The sequence below is a fragment of the Xiphias gladius genome, chromosome 16, assembly GCF_016859285.1.
Source record: "Xiphias gladius isolate SHS-SW01 ecotype Sanya breed wild chromosome 16, ASM1685928v1, whole genome shotgun sequence".
NCBI classification, from domain to species: Eukaryota; Metazoa; Chordata; class Actinopteri; order Istiophoriformes; family Xiphiidae; genus Xiphias; species Xiphias gladius.
This window is the reverse complement of record NC_053415.1, coordinates 24,684,171-24,706,260: the sequence shown is the minus strand read 5'-3', so window position 1 is coordinate 24,706,260 and position 22,090 is coordinate 24,684,171. Positions and strand designations below refer to the sequence as shown.

Sequence of the window (22,090 nt, the reverse complement as noted above, 5' to 3'; positions counted from 1 at the left end):
TGGCATAAACCACTGCAGAAAAAGAGAGTACAATGAGATGATGTAGTTAAACGAGTGTAAGTCAAAGCTCAAATTGTGGAAAACAATGTGGAAAATGTGGTGAACATGGTGCGTATATGTTTATTTTGTGTATTAACTTGAGGAAGGACACGGACTCTTGATTGCTCCACACAGATCTGACGTTTTCGTCTGCCGCAATTTTTTCATCCGTTCAATGCCTCGGAAGCTTCAGTGGATGTTTGAGTCACATGCTCCATGTATGTCATCATTTATTCTGTTCCCGGTGCACTTGGTCGCTTCCATGCAGGCTTTTAAATGCACAAATTTAAAAAAAAAAGTGCCTAAAAGCATGTGGATGGTAACGCACTCATAGGTGCAAATTCTTAGTAGTGCATTGTTGCTGCCACTCAGCTATACAGCAGGTCTCACACACTGGTTTATCTCCCTATACTGACGGTCAAAATTGGGTATGTGTCTGTGCGTATATAGGGAATATCGTGCCGCAGTCTGCACAGATACAGACATGTACACACGATAAACAACAGACACACACACACACACACGCAAACAGAAGTACCACCCAGACAACAGTATATCTGCCATCTCATTTATTTTTCTGAAAATGAGGATATGAGCTCATCTTTGAAGGCAGCATCGAGTCCAGCAGGCTGTAGCCTTGGCTGTAATCCGGCCCTGGTAAACAAGATTTAGAATTTTATTTCTTTTAATTCTGTTAATGCTTTATATCAGAGAGCTCCATTGTTGGGCAAGGTACCTGAAAACTATAACCACTTACACATTACCCATTGAAAAAGTAATTACATTATTTACTATACAGCTGCAAACGTAATGTGTTATATTACTTGTTACTTTACCTTCGTTACTCAGCTGTAGGCTCCATCGAGGTGCCTTTAAACCACTCCACACCCTCCACACCTACGCGTCACTTCCTCTGTATTTAACACGCGTAGAAACAGAAAAGAACAACAGAACAGTTGCAGTTTAATTAGCAGGCAGCCACACAACGTGGAGGGACCATCCAGCAGCTAGAATTAGCCCTAGTAACTGCACACAGCTCTCTCTAGAAGTCCCGCAGGAAGAACATTTGGGCTCTCTCCAACTCAAAAGAGGTGACTCGTGAATGTACCTGTCGCTAACATTTGCCACGCTAGCCAGCCAAGAGCACACAAAATTTGAATAAGACAACTTTGGAATGACCTGGAGTTGGATTTCTCCTCTTCGGTGGAGGCTGATGTTAGATACTGATGTTTTAAGTGAAAACCCAGCAGAAGCACAAAAAAACATCAAACTCATCTACAGCAATGGGGTTTGAGAGTGCATGGTGAACGTGTACGCTACCACTTAACATGTTAGCTAGGGTGCTAATCAGATGTGCCAAGACTTGCAGTCATGTAATGCTGGTAGAACAGGAAGACCAGAAAAAAGCTCCAATTATTGCAACTTGGAAGATTTGAAGGATAATCCCATGATGGTTAGAGTTTTTAAAAATATATATCACTTGAGTCTCTTTGACACTAAGTTCCTTCTTCTTCTTCTCTCTCTCTTCCCAGGCTGATCTGAAGGAGCGATACTCGGTCAACGAGCTGCTAGCCGACCTGGCAGGCTGCAGGGCGACTCGTGTTTTGCTGTTTGTGGATCAGAGCTACAGCGGTGTACTGTCCAAGAGGCTGCGAGGGTCCCAGAAACACCTCAACGTGGTCCTGATCCAAAACCAACCACGACAGACCCACAACCACCAGAACCAGAGGTTGAACCCGGGCTCGGAGGACAGCAGCTGGTCCTTCATCAGCCCTGCAATCTGCCTGCTGGACCACCTGGGGAAGGTAATTTATCACGTTCAGTTTTTCTTCCTTTGGTCTTCTAAATAATCTTCTAATCTCCTCTTCCACCAATGATGTCACCAGGGCGCAGGGATAGCGCACCTCCTGGAGCCATGGGCCGGCCTTTTAAACGTGACATTGGCAGGTGCTCCCTGCAATGCCACGCCACCTCTGACCGACGGAGAGATGCGGCGAGAGTACCAGGGCTGCCAGAACCTGCCGACCGCGCTCTGGCACCAGAAACACAGGAGGACCAACTGAGAGAGAGAGAGGGACACTGAGACTGACTGGGAGAGAGAGCAAGAGCGCGACTGAGTGGGAAACAAATTCATTTTGGACACGGACACACGCACTTGTCTTACAATAGTTGCGAGGACACTCCCCTAGCCCCTTACCCTAACCTTAACCATCACAAATAAATGCCTAACCCTAACCCGAACCTAATTCTAACCAGAAAACCTCAATCCTACAACCAAGTCTTAACCCTCAAACAGCCCTTTGCAGTTGTGAGGCCCACTCAAAAATGTCCTCACAATGTCAAAATGTCCTCACAACAATGGTTTCAAACCAAAATTTGTCCACACAAACATGATAGGACATGTACACACACACAAACACACACACACACACACACACACACAGAACACACACAAGCATTTGCATTACACACATGCACATTTGCCGGTGTGTGTTAACCTAGGACTTCAGTTTCAGTGTCCTTGGTGTCCTAACTCTGAACTCAGACTGTAACCATGGCAATGACAGCTCATCCCAATGGGAGTTTTCTGAACACCATGTGAACAGTGTGTGTGTGTGTGTCTCTGTTTGTGAGCGCGTGTGCGTTTGTGAGTTCAGCAAGAGGACATCCACTCTTGCAGACCATTGCTAGCTTACGCTCGGGTCAGTGTGTTTGTGTGTGTGTGTGTGTGTGTGTGTATGCCACATCTTCCGGGCACTTTAACATTTCAGAGCCAATCATTCACCTCTATTTTAATCTTTACAACAGTTATTTCGTCCTCCTTCTTTTCTCTCTTTCTATTGTCCATCTTCTGTTAATTTTGCTCTTTGTTTTACCTTTTAATCTTCCCTCCCTCGTGCACTCTTGCTTACATTTCTTTTGTTTATTTCTGCTTGTGTTGGACCTCTTTCTCAACTTCCCGGCTCCATAATTTTTCCCCTTCCTACTCGTTTATCCACCTTATTGTCTTTCCTCTTCCTCTCTTCTTCCCCTTCTTGGCTGTCAGTCTCTCTTTTCCCCTGTTCTGACCACATTTAAACGATGGAATTCTGGAATAAATTGGTCACACGACAGCAGAACTGACAAAACACTGAAACATAAAGTTTCCTTCCATGTGTCATGTGTATTTTGACTCTGCTCGTAGGAAAATATGACTGAAAAAAAATACAAAATTGTATCTTTCACAGTTTGACAGACCTAGTAACTCTTAACTATTTTTTTCGTCAATTTATTACCTCCAAGGTCATTCACAGAATTTTTAGAGAGTATATTGACGAGAGAACCTCAAAACCCAGACCACTACATGCGCTTTTCAAATCAGTTTATTCAGTACATTATATTATCCATAAATAATATTCTATATTTTTCTTATCGAAAAGACCAAAGCCAACAGTGCATTACTCCGTCCATAAAAAACATTTCAACTTCCCTACTCTGTCGGTGGCAATCTTCCCACTGCCCATTTAACCACTTAAGCTGTATAAATGTGGTACCAATATATAGTTTAATGTCTGGAAAAGCTCAGTAATTTCCTGAAACAGCTGGGCACTGTAGTTTTCAGTAAACATTACTCAAATGCGACTAAATGACGCATTTGTAGGAACCATTTTCAGCCGTTGAACTCAAGATAAACTGCAGTGCCCACGTTGATCGTAATGAAGGAACATGTGGCCCTGTGGTTCATTTAGTTGGTTCAGGTAGTGTTGATTTTTCTCTTTTCATGGGATTCGTTGTACTTAAAAAAGGATAGAATTCCACAAGCCTTATCCTGTAAAAGAAAGCAACATTGATTCTTGACAGGAGATGGAGATGGGAAGCCAACAGTGGTCTCCAGCATCAAATCAAATAAGTTTTAAACCAATAAAATAAATATTCTCTAAGTTATTGTCAGTGGTTTGAATGGTTGTTTTTCTGGAGAGGACAGTCTCTATACTGAATAAGACTTCACTGTCATTTCTAACATGGCAACTGAGAGCTGTGACAACCACATCAGGCTTTTTTTTAAAAAATTCCTAGTTTTTTTTTATTATCGTTTATCTTATCAAGTGCTCATTTGGTAGCGAACATGTGATGACATGAAATTATTCTGCGCTGCCCTGCGGCTAAATCCCAGATACCAACAACATAATTGACGAATAAAATGCCACCGTAATGGAATGATGGCTAACACTGCAAAAATAACATCCGGGCATTAAAAAAAAAAATCTGGATTTGTCAGTCAAACGCCGCTGTGTCTGAAGTCAGGAGGTTTATTTTTAACATTCAGAGGTGGAGGACTTATGCTGAGGAAGAGGGAAATATAGAGAGACACGCACTTCGACAGCCAGGAAACGAGAGACAGAGAGATTGGTTGGCAGCGATCATGATTAAGATATGAAGCACTGAGACTGCCCTCACTGCAACACAGACTGTCTATGGCATTTTAATAAAGGCACAACTTGAAAATGGGTGTGTGTATGTGTGCGTCCGCTCCATCACATAGACAGAGGCATCACATGAAACATGCACACGTTCTAATATTAACCCATCCCTACACTAACAACGTACGTGCTGTCTTTTGGTGGTACTTTGTGATTTTTGCGTCCTGTCCTGCCTCCTGTCCTTTTTTCATCCCAGTAACCATACAGTATATACCACAGCCCAGTGTGCATCTCCTTCCCTCCCTGCTGTGTTTTGTACTGATGCTTGTTGTTGTGCTGATTTTACAGTAGAGGTTTGTTCCTTTTAAGAGATGGAGGTTGATCGGAAGAACAACTTTCCCGGTACGTGGGACATTTTGGACCAGAACTGTGTCCAACAAGTTGACATGTGCATATTCACAGTTTGTGTAATGATCTGTACAGAATATGAGATGTAATTTAGCTGAAATGTTTCTAGTTGCATGCAGCATCACAAAAATCTAGTCAATAAAATACTTTTAGAAAGCAGTGAAGCATAAGAGATTTATTCATCTGGTTTACAATTCTTAAGCACTGTCCTGATGGCGATGAGAAAAAGTTACTGCCAAGTTACAACAGGCCAAGTTATCTTTGGAATTCTTGAGGAACCACTTTGATGTAAGCCCTATTCTAAAAGGCTACACAGCAGCGAATTTGGACTGGCTACAGGGTTTCACAAGTAAAAACTGTGTTCATTTTCTGCAAAGAAAATGCTATGTGTCCAGGTGGAGTCATCAGTGCATACACTTAGCCACTTTGTGGGAATTTTTGTTGCTATTTCATTTAAAAATCCCCCCATTTTTCTTTACTCAGTTGTATACATGACACATTAAAAGTTAAACGTTCTGGTAAAAGACTGTGTACATAAAAAATAATTACTAAACCTAAAATGCATTTATTGCATTGAAAAACATCTAATCCGAAACCTTAAAATTATGTTGCCTGGGCTGCTCACAATATCCAGGCAGTAAAGGTATTTGGAGCCATATTAAAATGGAAGAAAAAAAACACGATTTCTCTCATTCAGTGATGAAATATTTATATTCAATCGTAACAATATCCAGAGGATTCTTTTTTTTTTTTTTAGGTTGAGGTACATTGGGTTCACCATTAAAGGGAAATGTTTAAATGCAACTACAACACTGAAGCCTAGAATTTTCTGTTCTTGGCTGACAGGAGTGGAACCCAACATGTTCTTCTGTAGCCCATCCACCCCAAAGACTGGATGTGTTGTGCAGTCTGCGATGTGTTTTCTGCTCTCCGCAGTTGTAAAGAGCGGTTATCTGAATTACCGTAGTCTTTCTGTCAGCTCCAACCAGTCTGGCCTTTCTCCTCCGACCTCTCTCATCAACAAGGCGTTTCCTTCCACAGAGCTGCGGCTCATCGGATGTTTTTTGTTTGTCACACCATTCCAATTGTTGGTGCCCATCTGGTACCAACAATCCAGCCACGGTCAAAGTCACTGAGTTCAAATTTTTTTCCCCATTCTGATGTTTTTTGTGAACATTAACTGCAGCTCCTGACCTGAATCTGCATGATTCTAAGCATTGCGCTGCTGCCACACGATTGGCTGATTGGATAGTTGCATGAATAAGTAAGTCTACAGGTGTTCCTAATAAAGTGCTCAGTGAGTGTATATGCCCACAGAGTAATGGACTGACTGAACAGGGCTGGGTGACGGCTGATGAAAGGCAACTGCAACGGCCCAGCAAGGCAGGTAGGTAGCTCTGACTGACAAACAGGGTAGCCTAACACAGGGGACTAGCACCGTAAGATTTTATTAATGTTGTATTAACTCACACTTTACGTTTTAACTGCCTGCAAGGCCAAACCTACGACTTACTCTACTGTCATGATGTAGTTACTCACACTGAATTTAAGCCCCTTGGTTTCGTCTGCTGACGATTCCAATAAAGTTTTAAAACAACTTGTCCATGACCTCTAATATGGTTTCTATCTGAGTCAGAATTTAAACCAGCAATAACAATTTCTTTTGGCATCTCCTGAACACAACAGTTAGTGAACAGTTGCTTATTTACACATCCAACAGTTACAAAGCAACATTACCATTCATTTGGAGTGGTGTTTGTTTCCGCTTGATGAATGAAAGTTTAATATTCATTCTCTTTTAGCTCTTTTTTTGGTCTCCACCAGCTCCTAAGAGTAATATCTAGCTGTTTAGCTACTAAATGCTGCCCTATGTACACAAGCTAGTCAGTAGCTGTGTCTGTTTGCTGTTTGCTGCTGAGCAGGTAGTGTACAGGGTTTTTTTTTAAAGCTTTTTTGCTGCCTGCTGCGACAGAACGTTGTCCGCTGGCCATCTAAACAATGACCTGAAACTCGCTATAAAGCTCCGTAGAGCTGAGGGGAGCTGCAGATTCAGGTGATAATTATCTGTAGCGTCATCACTATGAGTGCTGCCTTCCACACTGTCACAATGTTTTCACAATATATGCTTTGCAATAAAAATATCGATTATGTTCGTTTTAAGGATAATGATAGAAGAAGACTCATTTTATTAACCCTGTGTTGCTGCGGCCTTTATGTTGATTTGACCGCATTCAGTTCAGATTTGATCTGTGTTGGAAGTGTTGTTTAAATATTATGAGGTCTGACCAAGTCAGACCGCTGTCTTGACTTTTACAGAAAAGTTATCTAAACATAAAACCAAAATAAAATTGCCAAAACATCTATGTAATGAATGCGTGTCTGGAAGGGGCCTACGATACAGATGGATTCTGGTATGCATCACCGTGCCATTTTTAGAGAAAAGCCATAACACAGTTTTCGTTTCAGAGTTTTTTATTGTTAACGAGACACAGTTCTGAAACATTCTCTCCATCTGTCTCTCTCTTTTCTGGCCCTCAGGCTGCTGATATAGTTTTACCCCAAACAGTAACCTTTGACACCGGCACTTTGAGCCCATCCAGGATGTTTTTACCAAAACAATCACAGTAACATAATCGCCTCTGCTGTAATGACTCAGGTGGAATCTTCACAGACTATCTGGCCACTGCCAACATCTTCTGCTACAGAGGAACTTTCACCTTGACATTTAGTAAATTCGTCCCATTGTTCATGACAGCATTTCTACCACAGTTGTTAGCGGGCTAATGTTACCGTTTTCTGCAGCTTCAGCTTTAGTTGTCTTTCCACGGCTGTAGCTACATTCATGCGCAAAAGTTTGGCATTAGCCAAATGTAATGCTGCTTGAAATTGGCTTGTAACTCACTTGCGCTCATGTTTTGCAGGCTGGAGATTTTCCATAAGACGAGCTAATTGGTTCACCACACCAGTTCTACACATGTCAAAACTCGATGAAATGTAGAAACCTATAAGAAAAGGAAAATAACAGCAGCAGCAGCTTAAACCTGCAGATCCAGGCATATTCATGCCCCCACGTAGAGCCAGTGAAAGTAACAGCTGCTGCATTTTAAAACTTGCACCACCCACAGGCCATGGTTTTTACCTATATTGGAAAAACTTTATAACGGATGGACTGGATTGATATGAGACTTGAGGCCTAGGATGGTTTCAGGTGCTTCATATCAATGAAGCTGGAAGTCGTTGTTCTTCATCCTATCTGACGATTTAACATTCCTGCAAAATTCCAGTGTTACTTAACTCTGTGTTTGTTAGCTAATTAAGGTTAAGCAACGAAAATTAGAGATTGCTGAAAAACTAAATACATAACTGTTCCTACTGTAGCCTTTCCTACTGCCTCTTCAGCCTCGGTGAAACTTAATAGGTATGAATGAGAATAACAGTGTCAATGTCATTTCCTAACCAGCTGCAGACTTTACTTTAGCCAGGGATGCAGATACATGAGAATACAATAAATAAAAAAGTATGAGGTGAGTACTGCATCAAAAAATGTTCATACTCAGTTCTACGTCACGGTGCTTGAGTCTGATTGTTGATCTGCGTTTCTGGTGGTGTGTTGAGAGTTTTCTGCTGTTTCATCCACATGGCTGCATACAGACCTCCCTGGACCAGCAGCTCCTCATGTCTGAGCAGAACGGCAAAATAAGAAGAGCAGAGAAGAGAAAATGAGATGAGACAATGAAGAGCCAAAACTGCATATTTAAAAAGGGGTCAGTATGTATGTGTATCTCTGATTCAGCTTCTCAGGGGAGGCATTCAATAAACATGTCATTTCCCCAAATAATTCATTTATCTTTTCTTTAACATTGTAAAAAATAGCACTTTAATTGAACACACCGTGAGAAATTTTGTGTACATCAGTCACGTACCAGGACCTGCTTTCACAGACCCTTAAACAAATATCTTGGCTACTCAACCGATCAGATATTTGACCAGGAGGACCCTTAGTATTGTGTATGACAGATGGACAAAAGGACCAGTGCCATTTTGGATGTTACTGTCAGAGTTTTAAAAAAAAAAAAAGATCAGAAAATCGAGAGCATAAAACAAAACAAAAATTTTAAGAAACAAAAACTACAATAAAAAAGGAGAGCAGGCAGAGGAGGAGGTGGGTCGCTCATAATGTCTTATGACACCAGAGCTGCTTTAAGAACAAAGTTGAGCTGTCTAAAATCCTCCTGCAGACTTGAACCAACTTTACTATGAATTAATAAAACCCCAAGTCTGCTACTGTCTGGACTGCCAGACGGAAAGAGAGAGACAGGGTCAGAAATAGAGGATGCAGATGGAGAGAAAGAGAAAGAAAGAGAACAGGTCCACGAAGAAGAAACAGATGGAAATTAACAGATAGGCAGAGACGGGATGATGGGAAAAAAAAGTAGGGAAACAGGAGAAACAGGAGGTCAGTCTGAGCAGGGACATGGAAGAGGAAAAACAGGAAGGAGGAGAGAAAAGTGATACTGAGGCTTTTCTAAATTATGTGTGATCACGCTAGAGCCTTTAAATACTTCCACACTAAGGAGCTAGATTTGAAAACATATTTTTCTCTCTATTTTGGTCATCGGTCACACCCAAAAAACTCAGCTTTTTGTCAGAAGACTTTCTGTAAATTTATTGTTTTATTTACTGTCTCGGTCTCATCACATGTTACACTTGTTCGGTTGTCTAATGACAAAAACAGAAAAATATGAAAACGAGACCAACCATAGCAGGAGGGGGACAGAATAAAGGTTTAAGAGGGACTCAGCAGCGTGACCGCAGCCTGCTTTTTCCCGGTCCTCGCCAGATGTTTACTATGATGCACAGTTTTGTTGTTTGCTACCCAAGACGGGAGGATGAAAAAGAGATTCAGTCTATTGTTCGAGTGTTTAAGTGTGGATGGAGATCTTTATAAGAACCGTCTAAAAAAGCTACTTTGGATGCACATTGTTTTCACACGTAAACAGCCTTTTCAGAATTAGTGTCTTTGCATGGATAGTCCATGTAAAGTCCATGTTTGGCAAAGGTACACCCTGAGGACAGGATGAGGCCTCTTCCTGTCTTTGTCTCGTGATAAACTCACAGACTTTGCGGCAGAAATTGTGTGTACTCTGACACCGGAGATTAAATGGGCCCGTCTTGTGTTTACATCACAGCGTCAATCAAAAGATGAAATGTTTTTGGATGGGGTTCCTCACACATGCCTGCAGGGGCAAACCAAGTTCTGCAGTGAGTGGTGGGCAAATGCCTGCATGCATGCAAGCCCTGGATGTGACCAGTGCATCTCTCAGGTGTGCTCTTACTGATACCTTGGTGTTATCCTGTGTGTGTGTGTGTGTGTGTGTGTGTGTGTGTGTGTGTGTGTGTGTGTGTGTGTGTGTGTGTGTGTGAGAAAAAGGAAGTCTTCATAGCCAGCTCCTATATCAAAAGATTGTATGCATCATCAGTTAAGTGACAGCTCCACTGTGTGTGAGTGTGTCTTTGTGTGTGTGTGTGTGTGTGTGTGTGTGTGTGTGTGTGCCTGTGTGTGCACACGATGGGGTCCATCACCCCCTGGGGCTGAGAAAGGTTTAAGGGTCACACACACAAAAACACACTCTGAGGTCTTGATCTACAGATAACAAATTTGCAAGCACTTAGGACACACAAAGACATTGAGCTGTGTCTACACACACACACACACACACACACACACACACACACACACACACACACACACACACACACACACACACACACACACACACACACGCATACAAACACTCATCCGTGGCTGTGGTCGGATGAGATGAGATGGAGGAGGATATTTGTGCGCAACACTGAAAAAAACAACCTTACCTTCCTCTCTCTGCGATCTGTCCATTGTGAACCACCAGGATCTGGTCTGCGCCGATGATGGTGGATAACCTGCAACAATACACCACAATCATTGTTCCTCATACAGTTCCTTCGTGTTATTGCACGCTGCTTCAACCATGTCTCCTAGAATTTACATTCATATACTTCTAAACTGTTTTCCCTATTACATTGTCCTGGCAGCATAATCGCTGGCTAGATTATGTTCAGAGGCAAACTTTTTTTTCTTTCTTTTTTTTTTTTGAATGAATGAAACACTGCATTTATTAACGGCAGCAGATTTTGCTGGGGTGGATGGCAGCCACAACTGTCACACCAGAGACCAGAGTTGGCTCTGACTGCGGCCCGAGTATCCGTGTCTCTTCTTGGCGCAGTACACGCCTGGGTCCCCGGCCGAAGTCTGGCCCATTGACAGTACGATTGTCAGCTACTGCTTCCACATTTCGGCCGATTTTGGCGCGCACACACAGATATTCTTGCGGGATGTCAGCCCACAACGGCATATAAGAGGCCAGAACCAGCCCAGATGTAGATGTAGCACCTTTTTGTAGCTCCACTCAGAGATTAAGTCAAAAGCGAGCACGCATGTAATGTAAACAATAATCCCTAAGTTCACATGAAAACGGTGCGCACACAACTATGTTAAGTTTAAGACCTTAAAGTTGGTCTGTAAACTATGACGGATGTTTAACAAAGACAATTTGGGGAATAATTTACTGCTCACCCCCTTGTCCTCTTCCAAATAAGTTAAACTAACCAGGCCCCTGTTTCCCAACGACGACCGATCTTAGAGGTTAAGAGCGTTTTCTGAGAGTATTTCTACCAGCACACTCTCGAAATATTGACACGTTTCCCAAAGGAAAACTTAAGGGCGAGTGCACCCGCAGGCCATTAAGAGCTTCTCAACATTGGTTGTCCGTGGTGATGAAGATGACGCTGGACAGACGTAGAAGTAACTTGAGCTATTTAGCGGTCTGTAAGATGTGCTATATATTAGAAATACCTCCATCACAAAGCCAAAGTGTTTTTTCTTATTTTCTCAAAACACTTTCTATCACTAATTTTTCCTTCACAGGCCACTTAAGGGAGAACACTGGTGTTCATGATGAAAATTGTGCAGCTTTAAAAAAATAAACAAAAACAATAAAAACTTAAATGAAACTTGTAGTTTTTGGTTCCTCCTGCAGGTTTTTGAGCTTCTCAAGATGCTCGTTCCCTCCCGCACGTGGGTAGGAGGAACTCGTTCGTCTCCAATAAGAGTGTCTTCAGTCATGATGAACGTCTCACTCCTTCTCTGCGATGTTGCTGTGTTCTGGGATTGCAGCCTCAAACGTAATAATTTTATCATTAACAATAGAACTAATGGCCAGAGCTACAAAACCAGGAACCGAGTTGTAAAAAAACACGGAAATATTCTTTTCACACGTGTGTGAAGATAGAGATAGAAATTCCCGAGGTGCCAGAGGTTGGGAAGAGGTGGATAAGAGGGAGACATATCTGCAGAAAAGAGAGTTTGGGAGGCAGGCATAATGTGTGGTGAGATGTTAAATATATTCAGCTGTCCTATAAAAGTAAGATACACAGTCATTCCTCAGTAATCACTAACAGAAACATGCAAACACACTTGAGTTGTGTCACACATGTACAACCAACCAAAGCTGAAACACACTCGCATGCAGATGAATGTGTCACTCTGAGTTGGAGAACTTTGAATGAACCTGTCTGTAAATTATTAAAGTTAATATTTATGACGGCTCTCTGATGAGAGTCTGATTAAAGCCACGCTCAGCCATCCAAGTGGCTCTCTGCTACGGACTCAACTTTGTGATGTGACCCAGTGGAGAGTCAGAAAATCAAACCCGAGGTGTTGTAAGATGCACAGATGAAAGCTTCCCGCGGACGCCTCATTTTCAGCGTTCTTTTTCAAGATCCGATCCGATGTGAATCTGAAAATCGGGTTTTGAAAAGTGAAAGTATACCCTAACCCCAGTGGAAATTATGCCCTTGCGCAGAACAAAAAAAAAAATAAAAAAAAAATGGCTCTGCAAAACATCGAACTCATGCCTCTCCAAACTGCTGAATGTCACTTAAAAGCTTCAGCAGAGCCACCACTCTGCTTTAATGTCATTAGACCATCTTTGGACGTCAACCTTCAATATTTGATAGAAAACCTCGGTCACAGGTAGAAATATCTCTCTCCAGAGACTGCAGACGTCGATGGTTTTTTTCTCCACTCATTCAGGCCTTTCAGCAAGAAAAAGACACCCAGTGTGTTTTCATGCGGCCAGTATATTCTGGATATATAGTTCATGTCCCGATTTTAGGTTAAGGTTAAAGTTTTATATTATCATCTTTTTCTTCATTAGCACAAGTGTAGTTTTCATGGTTTCGGTCCTGGTTACATCGGTGAAAACACAAAACGCTTTCGGTAACTTGGAGTCAGGAGTTAGTAAGAGGCCTTTCTCATGGCAGACAATTCTGACAAGTCATAGCAGGAAAAGCACAGGTGTTAGTAATAGGATCAACCATGGCTGATCCACATTTGGATGTTCCAGGGCCCAGGTACTGTGCATGCTGGGCTCACTGGGACACTTTAGCAGAGTGGATCCAATGTTAATGTTGTTACAGCCACCTGAGCTTTTCCTAGAATACTACCTACTGATACTATTGTATGATTGTACTCACTGACTACATGGTTTAGATTCATCTTTCACGTAAGCTTTGGGGCCTAATGGCGCATAGAATTACCACTTGCGCAGGCACAACATCTGCCTGAACCGCATACTTTAATTTAAAAACGTAATGTGCTGTCCTAATATAACCATTGTAAATAAAGTACGCATAAAGAAAACAATAAACTAAAGTCCCACTTGCAAGCCCTTGGTTGATCAATTTCATTAGGTCCTTTTCGCATTAGCCATTTCCTACTATGACATGTCAGAAGGTACAGGTGTTAAAAAAATAAAATGAATGATGGCTGAATGCCATTTAGCTGCGTCAGTTTCAGGATCCTGGTATTGTTTAATTACTCCCGACTACTTGTCCTGTTTCTGTTTCTAGTTGGGTCACCTCCGCTACTACTTTTTGAAGGAAACAATTTTTTTTTTTTTTTTTTTTTAAAGACTCGTTATTTTCATTTGTTAGACGCTGCATTCTCAGGGGAGCAGGTAGGAAATAATCCGAGAGGCAGTACAGTATGAGATGAAGACGTTTTTAAAGCCATGAAACCTTATGACGGTTTAACGCAACAGAAGCAGGTTCACCCATCCTTTAAGTGTTCCACCATGTCATTCCACATCAGTACCACCTACATATTTCGATATACTGCACTTGACATGGTGAGCTTGATTTTATCTGCAGATTCGCTGCCATGTTCAGTAGAGGGGAAAATTTCAGCTCACCCTCCAAACTCTAACTCATGACCTGTCTGTTGTGATTTTGTGTGTTCTAATTTCATTTAAGGCCGGACTGATTGAGCCAGTAATCAGTCCTGATCCTACAACCAGACTCCATCTGTTGCTGCTATTGAAAGATTAAGAATCTGCTGGATCAATTTATCAAAAGACTGCCGGTCAACGTACAATCAAGATCGATGAGAGAGACTTGCGCTGCAAAATGAGCATCATACAATTCATTTAGAAAAGGAAGATAATAAATTTAAAAACAATCACAAGATGACTTATCATATACATGTCCTAGCTGTTTGGATTGATCGTATTTGGGACAAATAAGACAAAGGCTAAATTGGTCAAAATGAGATGGAGAAATTTACACTCAGTATACAAAATAAGATGATGCTTGTCAGACAGATTTAGCCAGAGTGACACTTGAATAATGACTTAGAAACAAGAAAGTTTAAGGTTAAAGAAAATAATGATGTTGGTTACAGATACTCAAATATTGGTTTATGAATGAATGAACGAATCCCTAGTATGAATCAGTAACTTCCACAACACAGGTGGTGGACACATCAAAGCTGTTCAAGCCATTTCAATGCCAGCACACTAGCATAAAAACAGTGAGTTCGACAAATGCCGCAGAGCTTTGATGTCAGTAAGAGTCACAGATGACTAGTCAAGACCAGTCAGCATCTGTAAACAATGTTTGTTTGCACGGGCCGGAGTTTCCATACAGGTGTGCACATTCTCCCGCCAAGTTTGTCCTTTCAGTCCATGTATATTTTCATTTTAAGACTCAGGAAGGACTCTCCTTTAAATATGGGCATTAGCTGCAGTGTCAGACACTTAAAAATAAGACTCATTGTATAGCTTTTATGTGTAAAGATATTTGCTAGGTTTCCAAGTTTACAGAGTTTTGTTGTTTTTGGTTTGTTGACTGTTCCCACATGCCATCAGGTCTAGATCTATAAATACTGGAGCAGACGACACAGCTCGGTGTGGGCGAGAAGCAGAATGTGGAAAGAACAGGTCATCAATCTCTATGCAACCCCAAAGGTAATTTGGTTTCAACCAAACACACTCCTTTAACATTCTGCTAATGTACAGTTGAGCATATGAGTCAACTCTCTCCTGTACAGTGGAAACCATCATAATAGAATCCGTTGTACGGAGAAAATAATGAAAACTGGGCCCGTGCAGCGTAGCAGGAATCAGCACCACGGGCCACTTCACTGCTGATGTATTTTATGCCTGCGTGTGTCAGAGCCTTTCAAGTCTTTTTCAATATCACTCCCACTGATGAATAACCAGACATCTGTTTCTTTTCCCTTTGTTGACCTGTCATCACGCGTCACCTCATATCCTCCAATCAGCTTTCCATTTAATCTCTCCATCCTTCTCTTTGTGTGTGCTCTAATCCTGTTGTCCTCTCTCCACATCCCTCTTTTCCTTTCATCTCTTCTATTCACATTTGGTTTTTCTTTTCAGTTCGGTCCGGCGTTACCACCGCTACTGTAGCCACATTTCAACAGACCACTGTCATTTGCGGAGCAGAGTGTCTGTGTAAAAGAACAGAAACCCATGTCCGGCTCCACGTTGGACCGTCTTTTTGTCCGCAACGACAGCCACTTACAGGCGGTAAAAAAACGCCTGTGAAACATTGGCATTAACAAACATATCCGTGCTTCACCTGATTGTCCACAGACGAGTGGTGGATGTTTCTGTATGACCGATACTTTGCCCTGTTCATTACAACGGTGTTCAGTGATACCACGGGGGTTGTGGTGATCAGTTCAATGAGGTTGTTTCGGCTCAATGTTCTTTAAAACTATTTCCATACTATAGCCTACAACAGCATCGCTCCACTGGTGTGGATGAAACTGGCGTGCTACAATATTAAGTTCTAACAGATGCTGTGATGCTTTTAACGAGGGTCCGGAAGATGGTAATGTCGGCAGGTTCGCCTTTTTCGGTCCACACTGAAATATCTCAGCAACTGCACAACTTAAAACCAAAGCTTTACTTTATTTTTGTGTCGTCAGAAGATTAAATATATTTGTATTTTAACAGAGAATCGGGTTTCCCCCAATGAGTTCGGTGATAGTCAGCATCCATCGTAACACTCAGAAACCGTGGCTGCTGCGCAGGTAAAACAAGCAAAATTATTCGGAAGCTTCCTGGTTATAAAGAAAGGAAGCAGGGAACTCCCTTCCAAACAAGACATAGCTTGGTAGTAATGTCACCTGTGTGCGACCACTATAGTCGTCCTGTTGGTGCAGACCTTGGCCAGTGAAGCCTGGATGTTCCTCTCAGTTTGGGTGTCCAGTGCAGAAGTGGCCTGGTGGACCATTACACAGTATATGTTAGTGTAAGTACAGTATAATGTCAGTAATCAGTAGTATAATCAAATGAAGCAGTTGTCGCTGCAATATACACCACCACATAGGAACGGTTTAGCTACTAACTGATCAAATGTGTGTTAATTCAGTGTGTTTGTGCGTGTGACGACTGCTTTGTCCAGACCGCATCCTCTGTGTCAGCGAAATGCCGCCTGATTGCTAGCGGAAGTGCGTCAGGAGGTGAAGAAAGGGATTCAACATTAACACTACGGTGGCCCTCCTCAAGTGTTTCCCTGCCCGGATATCTTTCGTCGTGCAAAAAATACTGGCCCGGGATGATACGGCCTTGGCCTGCCAACGAGTGAATATCACTTTTTGACTGTTCATGTTCGTACAAACTACGGCAGGAAAGCGAGTGACCAATGCCACTGGTTGTCTACACGAACAAGTGGTTAAAAGTGTTTAAGTGCTCCAACTTTGTGCGCGGCGCCCCCCGATGTCCTCACCTCGTCCAGCAGAATGATCTGAGGCTCTTTCAGGATGGTTCGAGCAATCGCCACTCTCTGCTTCTCCCCACCGCTGAGCTTCAGCCCTCGCTCCCCCACCTCTGTGTCATAACCTGGTTAAACAAAGTGCCGCCAACTTTATTATTGTAATTATTTTCTTCCTGCACCCAGATTTTCCAACACCAGGATTCAAATCGGCAAACGTAATATTACAAGTCTGCTTCAGCAACATCCAAGTGAAACAAAAAAGGCTTTTTCATCATTATCATCTACACGCACGTGCGCGCACACACACACACACACACACACACACACACACACACACACACACACACACACACACACACACACACACACACACACACACACACACACACACTCACACCCTGGCCTGACCCTGAGGTAGCTCCAGTATCCTGGTGTGTATGTCAGCAGCCATGGCAGCTCTCTCCACCTCCTGGCTGGTAGCTGTAACTCGGCCATAGCGGATGTTGTTGCCGATGGTGTCGTTGAAAAGAACTGTGTCCTGGGGAACCACGCCGATGTACGACCTTAGAGATGACTGTTGCACCTTAGATACAGCAAGGAAAATGAGGGAGAGGTTCATTATAGTTACAAAAGTTTCAGAACTCCTGAAATCACTTGCTGGTTGTCCTTGTCGTTAGCCAGTCAGGTAGTCTAGGTGATGTGTACCTTGATTTTTGCTTTATTTCATGCCAAATTTCCAAAAAACAGACAAACAAACGAAAAAAGTCTCATATTGTGAGACCAGACTCATAGTGTGGTTCACACTGCCGTTATCACAGGGGAAAAAACCGATCCACCCAAGACGCATGAGGTAGCTATGTATAAAGGGGGTACACAGGATCTTCAGATCTGCAGGTCACAGTACAAACTTGTGTCTATGAACGGGGCAAATTTCTCTCTTTACTTGGTCTCTTTCTTTCTTTCTCTCTCTCTCTCTCTCTCTCACACACACACACACACACACACACACACACACACACTCAGCATACATCTACATAAATGTTGCATGGCTAAATTCATCCTATACTATATAATGCATGCTGCCCCGGGTCACAGACGGCACACATGCCCTAAACTGATTTCTGTACATGTCTCTCTCCGCTCGTCTCTCTGAGGCTTTAATGCATCTGTCTTCATCCACAAGCCGTCTCTTTGACTCTCTCTCTTTCTTACAATGAACAACTTAATAAGACAGATCCTGACACATCTCAACTTGTTATCAATGTCGTTACTAGATGACAGATTAAACAATTGTCTCACTCATTAAATATGTGGGGTTTTTTTGTTTGTTTTTTTTGCTTAACTGTACTTACATCTCAATAAACCATTCATTTATCCATAAACAATTTGCCGTGCAGATTTAGTCCGCACAGCGAATCTGTGGGAAAATGTCGAAATTTAATTAAAACTGTGAGTGAAAAAAAACGTGGCGAGCAGGGACTGTTGATACCGCAGAGGGAGCTAAAATTTGATTAAATTTTTTTAAGAGTGAAACTGTGGTGAGCTGTGGTGAAACCTAGAGGAGCTGGTAACTAAGATCACTCCAAATTATTTTCTTTTGGCTCGCTATTTTCGCCCTGATCGTTGAAAAAGTCTTTTCTTCTGTGTACACTTATTACATCCATTGTCACGTCGTAAAGACCAGTCATTTGATCAGAGGGCAAGAGATCAGATCGAAGAACTCGCCTCGGACTGTTTTGATTTTCATCTGTCTTTGTCTCACTGGTGAGAGCAGATGAGGCAGACGGACTGGACACTGAGGCCCATTGGTGTCAATATGCAAACCGGTAAAAGTGAAATAGTCATGATGTGTTTCCCCTGTTTGAGATTAAACCTCTCAGCATTATATGAATCTGGCTCTTCATCTCATGTAATTTCCGGTTCTCAGTGACTCTCTGGTCAGTGCGCAGTACTTTGAGCCTTTCCTGTGGAAAGCTTCCACAGCCACAACAATACAAGCTCCATTTCCTGCACCGGCTCCGTTTGGCTGGTAATCACTCACTTTCCCCTTAATTTGATCTTTGCTGTTTACTTCTGTTATTTCTTCCACTCAAGAACAACACATCATCTGTTTCTGATAGACGCGGGCCGAGGAGGACGTAGCTGCAACACCAAAATGTTATAAAATGCGAAAGAGACAGATGGAGAGGAAAAAGAAAAACAAACGAGAAATGCTTTGAATGTTTTTCACTGAGACACTGCATCAAAAGAGTAAATCTTAGTGTAGGACAACTGTCCTCACTTACAAGAGGTAATGACTACCCCCACAGTAAATCTGTAAGATGATGTAGTGTTCAAGATATTTCTTCACCAACCCTGTTTTGGTGTTTACATTATATTTTCTGGGGTCAAAGCGATGGACTTTACCACCACTAACATAGTTAAGGTTAGTGAAGGATTTTTCAGCATTAACTATAACCACAATCTTTCCAAAACCTTAACCAAGTGATTTTATTTACTTAAACATTTTTTATGCATTCAAAGGGACTTTAGAGCTTTGTAAGTATGCTACTGAAAAGCATTTCCGTTAACTGTGTCACGCTCCAACCCGCTCTACAGGGGAAAATGTTGGTATTAGACGATCAACCAAAGCACATTCAGACAAATTCATGAGACAAATAAAATGACAGCAGTTCAGCCAAACAATTAACAAAATACATTACGTTTGTTTTATACCAACATAAAACAAATTTCTAAGGCAACAGTGTAAAACAAGTTCTCCAACAAGTTCTCTAAATTAAATGACAAAATATGCTGTTTTGTCCATGCCCTCTACGACGACACAGAAGCGTTTTCTGATCTGATGCCCCAATCGGCAGGACATCATTCGTCAGTGTCTTCCAAAACCGAATCATCGTGGTTTGTTTGTTAAAATTGCCACTTTGTTAAGATTTGAGGACGATTGTAGTATCGCTTTAAAGAAAACATGGCGCTGAGTCACGGTTGGAAACAGCAGTGCCTGTGTTAAGGTCCAACACTTTGTTGACCCATCCTGACCTCGTGCCTACCTAGACTTTGCCGCACTATAATAATTTCAACTGATGTCTCTCATTGCTCCCATCATAAATCCTGCAGCCTCTGACGTCATCACATCAAAGTAAACGTTTGTCGTTTAGGGGCATTTGCTGAAACGGATAATTCTGTCAAAAGGAGGACAGTCTCGTTTGTCAGATGGTCAGTTAGTTGCAGAGAAAACGGGATGGGGGCCGTATGTGATAATTTCTTTAACTTTGTGAAACCAATAATCCCACATTCAAGTCACACCGCGTTTGGTCAGCTGCGTGGGGGTGAGAAAGTAAGCAGGGCTTGAACCACTACTGTCTCTCTACTATCGCTGTCATTTTTCATGTGAACAACCAAGTGCAACAACATGGACGTCTTCCAGGAGAGACAGTCTGAACCTGTGCCTCCCTCACTATTTCGGCAAGCTTTTCACCCCAGTGTGGCTGTTAGCAATGAACACGTCTCCCCTCCGACATAGTTGGACAACACGTCATACGGGGTGCTTTGAGGCTGATTCTGCTACTTTTGGAGAGAGCCAGGCCAGCTGCTTCCCCAAGTTTCCAGTCTTTGTGCTAAGCTAGGCTAACTGGCTGCTGGCTGAAGCTTCATATTTACTTTACAGACATGAGAGTGGTCTTAGTGTTCACTCTGCAAGAAGGTGAATAATTTGCCAAAATGTCACACTATTCCTTTAACAATTTGGCTTTACAGTAAAACTCTGTGTCTCTCTGTCCTGCTCTAACCCAATGATTCGGGTTATAGTACTGAAGAAAGCTTCTCCATTTGCTTCAATAAATACTCGTCTGCCTGGCTACTCTTTCCCGACCAAAAGGAAGGTGTGTCACCGGAAAAACTGGGTAGTTATGAGCAGTTATTGCCGACATAGCTCAACATCCCCTAAAATCCCAATAAAGGGAAAACTGTTTGGCACCTTAAAAAACAAACAGATGACTCACAGCAGCATTCAGTAACCAGCCATCAGCGGTAGGATCAGCACAGCCGGACGCGTCAGATCTTAACCCCATGTGGTTGCCATATGCAGGGACAAACAGAACGGGACAGGACAGATGAGCCAAGACAAACCAAGAGGTCCAAGAGGCTGATCTGTATTCACTGTGTTGCCTGTGTTGCGAAAGAACTGGGCACACTTTTGCCAAAAGCATCACTGCTGTCGAAATTCTACCTGCTTTAAGGTTTTGAAGCCACTACTTGACACATTTACTCATTCGAAAAGAGGAATGCACAATTTCAAATACGACCACACCAGTGGCGCTCCATCAGGACGAGCAAGACAAGCAGTGCTTGACTAGTTAAACCAAAAATAGGCGTCAATTAGAAGGGAACAGCGTTCTGACCCATGAAGGAACTGATATTGCCTGTTTGCATTTATCTTGTAATTTACTGCCCTCTTGTGGCAGCAGTGGGCTGTTGTCTCTGGAAGCTAGGTCGACTACGAGCCGTTGCGTCTATCATTTCTGTCATTTTTGTGGGCCCGGTCATGTCCTGTTGACAAAGGCTGGGGCTTTTCAAGCAGAGCAGAGGGGGGAGCAGCATTTTTTGGGGGAAATTTTTGCATGTGCATTGTGGATAATCCCGGGATCTTTGATGGGTGACTAGCTATGGCTAGCCGCCTACAATGTGCTTGGGAACCGGCCCATAACTCAACTTCCACCAACATTACTTCAGCAATCTTTTCTTCCTAAGTTCTAAGAGGTAGCAGTGGCAAGTAAACAAGCACATTACACTGTGATTTATCATCTCAAATCGGCATAAGTTGTCTCACTAATCGCCCTGGTCAACATGTGTGATGACGGGGAGTTAAGGTGAATTGTGGAGCCGATTTTAATATACTCCTTGTGCAAGGAAAGCTTTCACAGACATATTTATTCAATTTACATGTTTACACTTAACTATGTCACATAATACCCAGGCCTTTTAACTCTGTTCTGCTTTTTAGTTATCGTATTAATATCTTTTCCTTTCTGTCAATCAAGATGTAGGGTTTTCTGTGCAGGATCTGCAGTACGTTTGAAAATGCAGGATTCTGTAAAAGTCACTGTACGCCACTGGACTACATGTTT

General features: G+C 42.4%; 1 protein-coding gene across 1 annotated transcript in view; it reads right to left on the bottom strand.

The window, feature by feature from the left end:
• Nucleotides 1-7,367: 7,367 nt before the first annotated feature.
• The window catches only part of abcb6b (ATP-binding cassette, sub-family B (MDR/TAP), member 6b), a 32,756-nt gene continuing 18,033 nt past the window's right edge, over nt 7,368-22,090 (bottom strand). The window contains exons 15-19 of the mRNA XM_040148676.1: nt 17,376-17,550; nt 16,980-17,092; nt 16,378-16,472; nt 10,719-10,787; nt 7,368-8,526 (exon numbers count right to left, since the gene is read on the bottom strand). Of these exons, the coding sequence (XP_040004610.1) occupies nt 8,412-8,526; nt 10,719-10,787; nt 16,378-16,472; nt 16,980-17,092; nt 17,376-17,550 (567 nt within the window). The 3' untranslated portion in view covers nt 7,368-8,411. The remainder of the gene's footprint in view (nt 8,527-10,718; nt 10,788-16,377; nt 16,473-16,979; nt 17,093-17,375; nt 17,551-22,090) is intronic.